This window comes from Nymphaea colorata, chromosome 3, assembly GCF_008831285.2.
Source record: "Nymphaea colorata isolate Beijing-Zhang1983 chromosome 3, ASM883128v2, whole genome shotgun sequence".
NCBI lineage: Eukaryota > Viridiplantae > Streptophyta > Magnoliopsida > Nymphaeales > Nymphaeaceae > Nymphaea > Nymphaea colorata.
The window spans coordinates 5,122,280-5,136,411 of record NC_045140.1 but is presented as its reverse complement, the minus strand read 5'-3'; the positions used below and the strand labels follow the sequence as shown (position 1 = coordinate 5,136,411).

Below are 14,132 nucleotides of genomic sequence, written 5' to 3'. Positions count from 1 at the left end.
AATGGGAACTTCGAGACGGTAAAGGGGAAAAGGAAACAAAACCAGCACATCAACTAAAGAGTGATAAAGGTACCCAAAAAAAATGCCGAATTTTGACTGCACATCTGCAGAGTGTAGCGCCAGGCCGGCACAGGAGAGAATAAATATATGGGTTAAGAATCGAGGTCAATGAGAAAGAACTTCAGTAAAAAAAACAAAATAAGGAACTGCAGCAAGGCTTTAGCAATCAATTCATAAGGTAAAGAGGGAATATCATCCTAGCCAAGAGATACCATTATTCGTTTCTTGAATGAGGTGGTAGCAATTACTGAACCAATGTGATGTTAACAGAAAGATGATCAACACGAACAGATATAAGATCAAGCTTGACAGGAATTGTATCCAATCACCACAAAATCTACCGTGACCGCATGTAAACCTTAGAATAACAAAGTGTAACATGACTATACTATTCATGAAAGATTACAAAGAACATGGCACCATTCAGATCCATATTAGATGAACAACTTATTCTCTTCTAGGTTGCACTGACATAGAGAAGTTGAAGCTACCCTGCTGATTTCTCCACCTCAAGCTGAATCACTGGTCGACAGAACAGCAAAACACAGATGTAGGGCCTAGAAAAGAGATCCAACACGTGTCAGGGGTGCTTGGATACGAAGTTTTCCAGCATGCCTACAAATCATGAAGCCAAAAAGGTATAAACAATGAGAAGGACAATGGTGCTAGTGCTGGATAAGCACACAGCCTTTCAGATGGACAGCCACAATCTCCTGAAATTTACATTTGTCAGGAGTGCAGATCAAGTAAAAGTTAGACGAAGGGGTTTATTATTGAGTCAGGAAATCGCTTGCACTCAATACAATTCACATGATATGTGAAACCAGTGAATCTCACCGTTGAGAAACAAGGGCAAAGTACCAAGTAAAAGAACCAAGAAAGACGATATAGGAGACATTTCCATCAAAGAACAAGGAAAAAGAGACAGATTGAACATGCAAACTGGTGATTTTATGAGAGCTTAGTTTTGGTTCTCGAGCGTCATACGACTGGTAAGTGGTAACCCTGGATTGGCGTGATCTGTTCTGTGAACTCGGATCAAAACCAAAAGGTTATATGGAAATCCAAGTGAGACCTCTTTGGCAGTCGAGTAAAGTTTTCACAAACTGTTTAGCTCTTCAAAGGCTGCAATTGCATTTGTAACATCCTGCAACATGTCTACCCTAGCTACATGCAGCGCCAAATTTCTGAATTTGTTAGAATACAAGGTAAGTAAACAAGCGATAAATATCATAAATTACAGAATAGACAAGGTTTTCATGAGAATCGTAACAGCATATTATGACTAAGAACTTGCATTCCTGTAACCTGAAACTTTCTATATTCCCCACTATTGAACAATTGTGCATCTCAAATGCAGAAAAGGTAAAACAAAGTTAGCTATTTCATGCTTCCTGTCAGTCACTATGCCTTATCCACAGCAGATGCTTTTCCTTGACATTCAATATATAATAAGCACTTAAGGGACATTTAAAGTTGCTTTCGTTTGTCAATGCTGATCACCAACTTACTGCCATTAATTTTGACATAAATAAATCAACACCTTGCAATCCCTTGAATGCAACAGCACCCAATCAAGATGATACCGTCATGATAATGACAGTGACTAGATATAATCATCCAGCCATTTTTCCAGAATTTGCAATGGCAAGTTCTTTCATAATTATGAGCTCCAGAATCTTGATCAGTTCCAATCCACATTTCATAAATGGCCATAAAAAAGTTAGATGAAAAATAACAGTTTATCAATTTATGAACTGCAAGAAGACCTGATCATGGTGATATCACATAACGAAGGTGACAACAAAATAATGTTACAGCTGTGACATAGCGAATCCATTTAAAACAATAGAAACTATGAAGTTCTCTCCTGAGAATGAACTGACCAGACATTCTATCAATCCAATCGGATCCCATTATCAACATTCTCAGGTCACTTCTAGTCATCTACCACACCCTCATCTGCCTGTGATTGAAACATATCAGTCAACTATGATTTGCGAGCAGTCATATCACAGTGAGATATTCAATCTCTTCCTAAACAACTAATCCTCTTGTACTCATTCCAAGCCTCCAGTAAAAAATGGTACTCTCACCAACAAGCACGATTGTATGCATAATTGTTTAAGGCACCTTCAAAATGTTTTATACTTTTTAATACATTTCAAACTGTAGCCAACAAGCTCATGCTTATCCTAAAAGATATGCAGAAAAACATTGGATGATATCGACGTGCACCACCCTTCAGTATTCATAAGATCAAAATCTCAATGTGCCATCACTTCAGCATTTTCTTCGTCCCTGTCCTTCACATTCAGGGTTAGCATGAAAAAAATGAAACTACAGTTCTACCAATGAAGCTTGTTAGCTTTATTGGACGACCAAAAAAAAAATCCACTTCTTGATGTTACTACAATCCAAACAATTTCATAAATAACAATTTCTTTCGTGAAGGACAAAAAATTAGTGCTCAGAATGGTCATTTTTCGGTCTCTATTATTTGATTCGTAGAGTATGAGCAAGACTAGGGACCATTTCGTAGACTAACTACCAATAAAACATTCTTCTCTTAGTCATTTAGCTGGAACCGTCCTTAACCAAAAGAATTGATAACAAGAAAATAACCTTACGAATAAAAGAGAACGCCAATAAACATACTGAAGAATCTACATAGTCAAATAGCTTTATCAATTTAACCAGTAATCCAACCTACAAACTTCTCCAACTAAAACAGTTCAGAAAACAAAAAAGAAATACATGAGACTGGCTCCCGCGCTTTTCATATGGTGTCGTGACATAGCCGTGAAGAAGAAAGAGACGGAGACGGAGGTATACCAAATAAAAATCTCGCTTGCACACTCATCACTCGACGATTGACTGTATAACTCCAGCACCAACGGTCTTCCCTCCTTCCCTGATAGCAAACCTCATTCCCTGCTCACAAGCAACCGGCATAATCAACTCGACCACCATCTTCACCCGATCTCCGGGCATTACCATCTTTGATTCCTCGTCCTTATCGTTCATGATTGAGACCACCTTCCCGGTGACATCGGTAGTTCTCATGTAGAACTGCGGCCGGTAGCCGGCGAAGAAAGGCGAGTGCCTCCCTCCTTCCTCCTTCTTCAAGACGTACACGATGGCCACGAACTTGGTATGTGGCGTAATGGTTCCCGGCTTTGCCAAAACCATGCCTCTCTGGATATCAGCCTTCTGAATACCTCTGAGAAGCAATCCCACGTTATCACCAGCAAGAGCCTCATCGAGGATCTTCTGGAACATTTCCACTCCAGTAACAGTAGTCGACCTCGTCTCCCTCAATCCCACTAAATCAACTGTGTCTCCTACCTTAATCGTCCCTCTCTCCACCCTTCCGGTGGCCACCGTTCCACGTCCGGTGATCGAAAACACGTCTTCGATCGCAAGAAGGAACGGAAGGTCGGTCTGCCTCTGCGGAATTGGAATGTAACTGTCGACGGCGTCCATCAGCTCGTAAATCTTGTCCACCCAATTGTTCTCCCCTCTTTTGATTTTTGGGTTTTCCATTAATGCCTCGAGAGCAAGCAGCGCGGAGCCAGAGACAATGGGGACGTCATCTCCAGGGAACTCGTAGGAGGAGAGAAGCTCCCTGACCTCGAGCTCCACCAACTGTAGTAGCTCCTCGTCGTCGACCTGGTCCTGCTTATTGAGGAAGACGACCATGTTGGGGACGCCGACCTGCTTGGCCAGGAGGATGTGCTCCTTCGTCTGCGGCATGGGGCCGTCAGCGCCGGAGACGACGAGGATGGCGCCATCCATTTGCGCCGCTCCGGTAATCATGTTCTTCACATAATCAGCGTGGCCGGGACAATCCACGTGGGCGTAATGGCGAGTCTCCGTCTCGTATTCGACGGTAGCGGTGTTAATGGTGATACCACGAGCCCGCTCCTCCGGCGCTGCGTCGATTTCGTCATATTTCTTGGGGGCGCTGCCTCCCAGAGACGCCAGCGCCATGGTGAGGGCGGCGGTGAGGGTGGTCTTACCGTGGTCGACATGGCCGATGGTGCCGATGTTGACGTGAGGCTTCTTCCGCTCGAACTTGCCGCGGGCAGCGCGGACGACGAGGGCAGACCGCCTGCTCCGGCGGTTGACGGCCGGAGAAGAGAAGGCCTTGAGGGAGATGGGGTTAGAGAAAGAGGAGGATGAGGAGGAGAGGAAGGATTTCGGCTTAAGGAGAAGGGTGTTCAGGGAAGGTGGGGAGGAGGGCTTGGTGGAAGAGGAGGAAGAGGTGGGGATGGTGGCTAAAGCCGACGTTGCTGAGATAGCCATTGAGGCAGACTCTTCTCACTGATAATGCCCAAGACGGCGGCGGCGATGGTGGTGGTGTCTCAGGGAAGAGTGGGAGAGAGAGAGCAGGGAGGAAGGGAGACACAGAGAGAGAAGGGAGAGTGGTGTAAAGGGGTTTATCCTCAATCGAGTGCCCACAGCCTATAAGCCACAAGAAACAAATGGATGATAAGGTGAGAGGTGGAAGATGCACCGTCTCACCATTTTCTTCCCTTTGTTTGTTGTTGTTTTTTTTTTTTCTGCCGTTTTTTATTACCAAACGGTGAATTTTATCTGAGATAGTGCTACTTTCTTGTTGTCCCGTTTCTCTTACCAACTGTGAATCGTGTTTGAGATCAGTGACTGTGAGCGAGCTCTCTCAGTCTGCACCGCAGTGAAGTGGGTTCATCCCTTTCAGTAAACTTAACCCTTGACAGTGTGGATTGTGCATTGCAGTCGGAAGCGTTTGGATGACAACCTAAACCATGTTTTGGAGATTTACCTTTAAAATGCTTGGATGACATTAAAAAACATGTTAACATCTTGTTAACATCAGATTGATAACATGGGATTTGAGTTCCAGAATCGTTAATTTAAGATCACCCTCCTCCCTCCAATCTCAAATTCAACAATTTCTGGATGTAAAGAAGTAAAATAACGATCTGTGTGGATCTTAAGTTTGATAAACCATAAATTTTGCCATGAAGTTTTCGGCGTATCAGCAAAAGCAAGCCATGTCACTTACCTCATATCCACGAATTTCAAATCCTGAATAATCAAATGCCCCCTTTGATTTTTTTAAGCAAAATTAACTTTTACATAAATCTAAGTTTCTTAATTGTCATCGAAACGGAAACCAATTTTTAAAAACTGGGTTAGTAAACTAAGTTTTTACAAAACTTTGGTTTTCACAAGATCTTTTCTTAAGGTGTCTTCAAAATTTGATTTTCCTCTTGCATTTTTTCTTCTAGACTACCACCAACTTCTCAAAAATGGGCTTGAACCAGTTGAGACGAAGCGTTGGCAAATTGAATGGATTTCGTTCTCAAGAACATGGAAAGGAGCATGGCCGACTTCCTATGGACGGACACAAGCAATAGTCGGAAGGTTCACCAGATAGCCTGGAGGTTACTTTGTCGACCGAAGATTGAAGGAGGTATATAAACCCGTTGTTGATGTAATGGCTTAATGCTAGATCCTTAAGCATGGAAAGATTCTATGGACTATTAAGAAGCAGTGGAAAGGATCTTATGATTGGAGCAGTCTTGGATGGGGGTGGGGAAAGATTGATTATCATAGTCCAATATAAGATTGGAAGTGGGAGACTGAGATACGTGCACCACCTCGGCGTACGGAATGAGCATACATTGAGGACGGACGGATCATACTAACCAACATGTATATTTACTTTCATGCCCAAACATTATATGTGTATGTACGTGAGATAACAAATATATATGAAATAATGTTTACGAGATAACAAAAGATTTATGACATAATGAGATCATGAATGGACGGATGTATGAGATAACAATAAGTATAAGATAATGTTATGAGATAATAAAATATTATGAGATAACACCAGGACAAAAAAATGAAAACAGGTGCTTAAATGGAATATATTGATCATAACGATATGCATGATATGCATATATGGATTGACAAATTTTACATTTTTCGATTCTCCAAATTTTTTTTCTGCAGTTTTTAATCCCTACAAAAAATTTCTTTTTGTATTAATCATAGGCTTTTTTTATCACAAAATGGTGCATGAAAATACATACATGAAGGTGGCGTATGTAACCAGTTTCGCCTAATGCACTTTTCTAGGCGAACTGGTGGCATCAAGCAGTACTTCTTTAGCAGGTTGGCGCAGGTTGGCGGAGATGAGTATGGTGCTGTGGTGAGCCAGCAAGGCCTAACAGTAGGTGAAGCTAAAGTTCGGCTCCAAAATTCCAAATAGTGGCCATCTGTGCTCGGCCAGCTTTATGGGTGCTCCAATCCATTCATCTTATTGCTCATAGGGATCAACTTGTGAGCAAAAGTCAGAATCTTAAAAGCTTGAAGCCTACGTATTTATGGCATGCGATCCGGAAGAAGGAGAATCTAAGGGATGGAGACTCAGTATTTGAGGCCCAAATATTCCTGCAAGAACTACCAGGGCCTTTCTTAGCCAGTCATAGCATATTGCTAACCTCTAATCATCTCCAAGAGCATGGAATCCCACTTGCCAACATCTGTTTCATGCGCCACAAGGCTGAGGAGGCCATCATGTTTTTGTTGGTTGTGAGTTCTTTAACCAAGTCTGGAAAATGGTGGCGAGAAGTTTTGGTAGGACCAGAGTTCATTGGCAGAGCATCAATGAAGAGATCCAAATTTGGAGTAGAGCCAATGTTAAGCTCAAGTGGCTCAAAAGGTGCTGGAATGTGAATTCTCCCAATAGTTTTTTGGGCACATGACAGGAAGACAGAGCTTTCAGCGGTTTCAGTTTTCAAACAGGTCTGGAGAACAATCTTGAAATCTAAGGAGGAGAAATCCCAATATAAAGTTTGGAGGCGCCTGGGTATCTTATGTCATGGGCTTATAAAAGATGTTCATAGTCACAAGGACATAATTCAAGTTGTGTGTTTTTCATGGAACTTTGTATTATTATTTCTGTTGCCAAACACTATATAGCATATTGGTATATATATGCAGCGCTTTGCAAAAGCCCCTACTACTTCATGTTTCAATTTCTAAATTTAAAGTAACTAACTTATTTAAATTAATTTTGAAAAATTGAGTAAACGCATATTGACCCCGCCTTATATTGTTTAGGAGCCAATACAATGTATATCAGCCGATAAAAGTTGTAAAAACGAGCTTGTTCGAGCTCAAACGATCTAAACTCGCCTTGTTAAAATTTAAACACTCAACTGGCTCCATAAACAAGTCGAGTTCGAGTTTGAGTTCCAACCGAACACCTTATGCATTCCAAAGAAAATGTTTGGTTAGCAGAAACACCACGTTAATGAAATTAACGTTTCATGTGGCAACTTAGATCAGCCCAACTGGCACCTTCCATATGGGTCGTGTCTAAAATAAAAGAAAAACAACAACAACAATAATAATAATGACACATTTCTTATTTTCTAACATAAAATGCATTTTAAACTCCTGGATACAGGAGGGGGGAATTCATAAGCCCACACATCATACTCTTTAGAAAACAATGGATGCCAGCCAACGTTGACAACAGATGCCCATGCTAGCTAATACAATTATTTATCAGCTTCTGCTTCAAGTTATATATATATATATATATATATACACAGAGAGAGAGAGAGAGAGAGAGAGAGAGAGAGAGAGAGAGAGAGAGAGAGATGGAGCCGAAGGAGCACTCCTGTTCCTATGATAATTTGCAGCCAGCTTTGATGCTACCCAAACAGGCCAAAAACTGAGCTGCGTTTTGCCTTCAAATCCCAGTTTTGAAAGATTTTTGGAGAACTCTTCTACAAAAATGTTGTAAAAAATGGGCCTGTGTATTTTGCTTTGGAGAAAACAAATATAATAATACTTCTTGCTGGTTCTTTGACTGATTTAGCTGAATCACTGAATAGGCCAATTAATTGAACTGGCATTTCTGGCGATTCAAAATTTCTAGTTTCCTGGCAATCCTTTCACCTGAATAAAGAATTTGTAATGGTTGGAGAAGTGATTTCTTGTATAGCTTCAAATAAAAGTTTTTTCCTCATCCTAACTATCGTATTTTGTAATAATACAATGGTGGAAAAATACTTTATAGTGCTTACACTTTGAATAAGTTCAGCTTTTACTATGTTAAATTGTCTAGCATTATTGGTTAACCAAGAATTAAATATACCAATTATGCTACTAACAGAAGGCATAATTGATTTGATAAGGAGAAATTCATTGCAGTAAGATAATTAATAAATGCATCATTAATAGAGGCGCATTTATGTCTTAAATATTGGTCTTAGAAGTGAATTATAGCTTCCCAAAAGACAAAAACTGGGTTTTATCAGCTGTATCAATCAAGCTGAATGATATCTTTTGACTATTAGGTCAAAAACTATTTTCAAAATAAAAATTAAAAAACATAAAAATAGAAAAAATATACTTTTTTCAGCTACAATATTATATCAGCTGATACAAGGCAACTTTTTATGACAGTGAAACACATCAAAGATATGTCTAGGATTCCCACCTTCATTTTTCACATGAAGATCATGTCGGATCCTTTAACCTAGTTGGAAAAGAATTTTCTGGAGACATCAAACTACAGAGGCATCCTCTTTTAGAAGATCATGTCATTTTTCTTTCTTCCATTAGAGCAAAACTAACTTGTATTTGTCCGTCCTCAGTTCCTTATATATTTTAGATCTAAAAGACTGATCTGAAACATATGGAGGCCAAACTAAAAAATTAAGAAGAATCTGGTTAAAGGACACACTCACATTTCCTAATCACTAAAACTGATAACAAAATTACCTTAGAGCATTTAACTACCAATTATTTGTTCGATCAGCAATTGAGTGAACTGGATAAGTATTTCATCCTACAGAGCAATAAAAGAGCCAAGGCCCTCACCAAACTGACTCCTAGAGTGTAGATTTTTCATTTTTAAAAAACTCCCCCTGCTCACATGTGGAGAAAAAATCTGCACTTTCAAGGATGAAGAACAAACAATAGCAATTATGGCTACTAGGAACCTTGTATAGAGTCTTATTTTATAGGACATGAATTATGAGATATAGTGCTAGGATCAGACATAAATATTCCTGTCGACGAGCAAGCTAAGAAGAAATGGATGATCAAAGCAGTGAAATCTCTATTTACAATTAAGGTATCAATTGAGAAGGATTTATTAAAGCATATACATGGTTCTAAGACTCCTAAAAAAATATGAGATGCATTTGCAACCCTATTTTCTCGAACTAATGATGCCCACCTATAACTATTAGAAAGTGAATTAGCTATATTAATTTACGGAAACGTGTTGATAGTAGAGTATGTTATGAAAGTTAAAAGTATCTGTAGGAAGATTTGTCAAATTGATCTTGAGTCTAAGATTAGTGAGACCTGTATGCAGAGAGTTCTTGTTCGTTGATTTCATCCAGAATTTAGCAATTTTATAACTGTTGTTTAGGGCTGACCAGTTCAACAAACTTTGTTGGAGTTAGAGAATCTTTTGATTGATTAAGAAACATTGGCGAAGCAAATGACTGAGTTTTCACTCAAAGTAAATAATGATAAAGCTTTATTTAGTAAAAGTCAGAGATCATGTTGGCCAACCAAGCCGATCATTAAGCCCCAACGTTAGAGCTTTGACGAAAAGAAAAATATAGAAAAGAAAACGAGAAAACACACAACAGTGGGTATCAAAGAAGAAGTGTTTTAGGTGTGACAAATTAGGCTATTTTTTGTGACTATAGAGACAAAATAGATTAAGAAATGTAGTCACGACAAGTAAACAACATGGGGGAGTTGATAAGATTGTATAAAAAAAAAAATCATTTCTGTACTCGATGGAGGTTAAAGAGGAAGAAGGATGTAATTCTGTTCAGATAAAATCAACAAAGGAGGATTAGAAAAAGTTTAATTATTAAACTGATTGGATACTTGATTTTGGATGCTGAATCATATGATTGGTGATGAGAGCAAGTTTATAAGTATGAAAGAATATGAAGGTAATCAAATTATTGTTACTCCTAACCACATAGCTCCCAGTGGCACACATTAGAGAAGCAAAGGTTGTAGGTAACCTTGGTAAAAACGAGACTTTACGAAATGTTTATCATGTTTCAGGAATGGCTAAGAATTTGTTGTTTGTACTACAAATTACAACTTTAGGTCACTATATATTGTTCCACCCAAAAAATGTGAAAGTTTATAGAGACTTAGATGTTCAAGGTACTCCCATATTTGAAGAAAGAAAAGTTCAATCAATTATGTTTCGTAAACAAAAACAACATATATTGATAAAGCAAAAAAAAATGACATTCTAGATATCTGGGATGAGAGAGTCGCTCATGTTGGATATAACAAACTCTGAGAGATGTCTAATAAGGGGCAGTTGATTGACCTGCCAAACTCGAGGTGCAAACAGATAATGTATGCCCAAGATGTCAATATGGAAAAGCACACAGGAGGTCATTCAAAGAATCAAAGTATATAGTTAAAGCACCATTTGGGCTTGTGCATTCAGATATATTCAAGAAAGTGCATACCGATTAGTTGGAGGCAAGTAGCATTTTATCACATTTATTGATGATTTTTTGATATAATTGAGTCTATTTCATGAAAAAAATGTTTGAAGCACTTGAAAGAAGTTTCACCAGATGGTAAGAAAAGAACTTAGATATAAGATTCAGTGTCTACAAACTGATAATCGTGGTGAATATACATTTGGAATATTTATGACATACACAAGGCAACATGATATTTCAAAGACAATTTATATGTACCTATATACCTCAACAAAATGGAGTGGTAGAATGGAAGAATCATCACATAGCAGAAGCATGCTGAAGTATGATGCATGCAAAGAACATGCCACCACGATTTTATAATTAATCACCTATCATTGCCAAGTTTCAATTTTAAGTGTCCATATGAAATGCTCCATAAAAAGAAGCAATCTGTGAGTTATATTAGAGTATTTGATTGTATATGCTATTTTTTTATCTGAGCAAGACAGGGCTAAGTTCGACAAGAAAACACAAAGGTGTGTCATTGTCAGCTATGATCCATATCAGAAGGGATAGGGATATGCTAATTCTAGCACATGACAAGTTCATGTCTCTCATGGTATCATCTTCAATAAAACATCATCATGGTGGTCAGAAAAAAAAAGATGCTTCAAGACTTTTCAGTCTTTCAGAGAGATATTCAAGACAAAATACAAGTTGAGGTAGTGAATCATGAAGAGCTTGAGCCTTTGCATTTAGAACCAGTTGAATCAGAGGAACGAGTTCAAACACTTGAACACAGTCCAAGGCTAAAGAAAACGAGCATCCATGGAGAATAGGGGTTAGTTATTTTCAACAGTAAAATATAAAAGATGAAATGCCATCACAACTTGAAGAACTAAAAGAAGCACTAGTAACACTAAGAAGATTTACAAGAGTTCAAAAAGCAAATCCAAAGTACATTGATGCTTACTACATCATTGTGGAGAAGGCTAAGTTTGCTAAAGAATAAAAGGTTGATGCACATTACAATAGAAGGGCAGGTCATTAACAAATTCATAGAACTGGTATAGTTACTGCTCAAGTTCGGAAGACTGCAAAGAGCTATATGCAGAGAGTTGGTAATGAGGGGGAGATTGTAAAGAGTCATCACCGACTTCCTAGGAAGAGTCGAGAAGACTCAAGAGGCTTTGAGACTCCTTTGGTATGTTGGTGCTTAAATGGAATGATTAAAGGTGAAATAAAATTAAAAAAAAATGGTATTACTCAGTGGAATCATCCACCACCGACTTCTTCTTCCCTATAAATAGGGGTGTTGGCCATTGTATAATGCATCAAATAAAAGTGTTGAGCGTCTTGAGCAAGTGAACGATGCTTGTGTGCTCACTTCGTGAGCTGGTGTGTGAGAGTTTCAAGTGTGTGCTCAAGTGTAAGGGCATTGGGTGCTTGGGTGTTCGCTTACTACATGAGCTTGTTGAGGTGAGTTCATGTATCTTACTTTTGTAAGTTTCAGTTTGACAAATAATGCAAGTATATTATTTAACTCATAGCTTGTTGAGTTCATTTTGTGAATTTTGTTGGTTTTGTTATTAAGTTTTTATTAAGTATACTTTATCAAGTTTATTATTGAGAATATTTTGGATGTCAAGACTATGCCACATTTTATCCGCATAAATTATTCAGGTTTAAGCTCTAAGTTATATCTATGGCCCACATTTTCTTTTATAAATTCATAAAACACTCACAAATATACTAATTATCAATCGTTACCTAAGAAGAGGAACGTGAGGTAATTGGACTACCTCTCTTTCAAGCTCAACACCCATGGCCAGTAACAAACTATATTCTACCACTTCCTGAGGGTCAGCGCCCTCTCAGACTGGCGGTTCTTGCTGGTCAGGGGCTTTCCAAGCCCCATGATAGTCTATTGGGAGAGGACGGTAGTCATGTCAAAGTCCCAGTTGGTGATCAACATTGCATTTTTTTACCATAAAAAACGACAACTGTGAGATTTTCTCTGGCTCAATTGGTTTGCTTAAGTGGCTTCTGGTTTATCAAAAAATATGTTTCCTCTTCTCCATCATGGGAATAGGGGAGCTACATGAAGAAATCACAAACATATTGCCAGATCCATTTTGAGTTATGCACTAAAATTGTTGGTTACACTACAAAACAACTAAGCATTACCAACGTCTAAAAAACGTCGGTGAAACAAAGACATGTGCTGGTAATGCTTGTACAGAGGTTTCATGATATCATTGATGAAGAGTGTGTTGGTAAAAATTAACACTCACACACTAGACCGGCACGTCAGTGTAAGATTTCACTAGCGCAGTCTAGACGTAGGTAAATATCGACTATTACTAATGTCTGACTGCGTCGCTAATAATTAATTATTTTCGACATTTTAAAGGCCGTTGGTAAAACTTATACCGACAATGGACATAGACATCTGTAAAAGTTTTTACCGACATATAACTGGACATTGGCAAAATTATTTACTGACAAAGCACTAGACATCGGTAAAACTTTAAATAACGTCTGCCTAACATCACTATTACTATTTATCGATGCAAATTTATGCATCGGTAAAATTTTTTTAAGTTTTCTTCTCTATCCAAGTATAACATAATTTGTCCGAAAATCGAAAATACAAATACAACATACTTGCTTACATTTTCTATCTATCAAACGAAACAATTACATGTTCATGAACCAAATGTATAAATATAACAAATGTTCGCACTTATATTACAATACAACTGATGTAATATGTTATGCTCCCAATATGGCAAAGTGAAAGATATCCTTTTTTTTTTCTTTCAACTATAGTTTAGTCCTTCTTCCATGTCTGTGTTCAATGCCATATGGTGCAATAGTTATGACCCTACAGTCATGTGTCGGGAAGCTGGTCTTCATTCCACCGCACCATCAAACGTGTGTTTATTTTTTCGATATTTATGACTCAATGGAAGCCAATGACGATGACTCATATAACACATCTTTTTGCTATGTTTTATTTTGCAACTACGTGTATCTTTGCAACAGACAGAACAAGTTAGCTTACCTTTCGTATTCCAACCCAATATGTATGCATGTCCCGAAAAATCATGTACATTCCACAATAAAACCATACATTTGAAAATGTTGTTGTCTATAAAAGTCAAATACACGTACTCCCACAGTCCATAACAAATTCAATTCATCGATGTAGACATACATCCATGCTATTTGTGTTTGGAATTGCTGGTCCTAATATGATTAATAACAACATATATGGTTGCTTCATGCACATCCAAGGTGGCAAATTATATATCACCAGCACCACAAGCTATACGCTGTAGGTTGAACTTAAGTTTCCAAATAGGTTGAATCCACCATTAGTCAAACCCAATCATACATTTTGAGCTTCAAATGTAAATGGTGGTTGCATCTCATCAAAGTTCTTCAATGTTGCACCATCTACTGGGTATCTAAGGACTCCATTCTTTAGACGCTGGTCACTGTGCCATATCATATGTTTTGCAATTTCAGTCATTGTGAATATTCTCTTCATAACTATAGTGAGGGAAAATA

General features: G+C 38.4%; 1 protein-coding gene across 2 annotated transcripts; it reads right to left on the bottom strand.

The window, feature by feature from the left end:
- Window positions 1-396: 396 nt before the first annotated feature.
- On the bottom strand, window positions 397-4,532 carry LOC116250825 (elongation factor Tu, chloroplastic). Of its 2 annotated transcripts, none has more exons than XM_031624773.2 (2): window positions 2,896-4,532; window positions 397-675 (listed from the first exon to the last, which is right to left on the bottom strand). In XM_031624773.2, the coding sequence occupies exon 1, from the start codon at window positions 4,366-4,368 to the stop codon at window positions 2,923-2,925; it is 1,446 nt and encodes a 481-aa protein (XP_031480633.1). In that variant the 5' UTR covers window positions 4,369-4,532; the 3' UTR covers window positions 397-675; window positions 2,896-2,922. The 2 variants fall into 2 exon arrangements, with proteins under 2 accessions (XP_031480633.1, XP_031480634.1); XM_031624774.2 differs by having other exon boundaries at window positions 397-617.
- Window positions 4,533-14,132: the final 9,600 nt, after the last annotated feature.

Coding starts and splice junctions, on each gene's coding strand:
- LOC116250825 (XM_031624773.2), bottom strand. CDS start 4,368: ATGGCTATCTCAGCAACGTCGGCTTTAGCCACCATCCCCACCTCTTCC.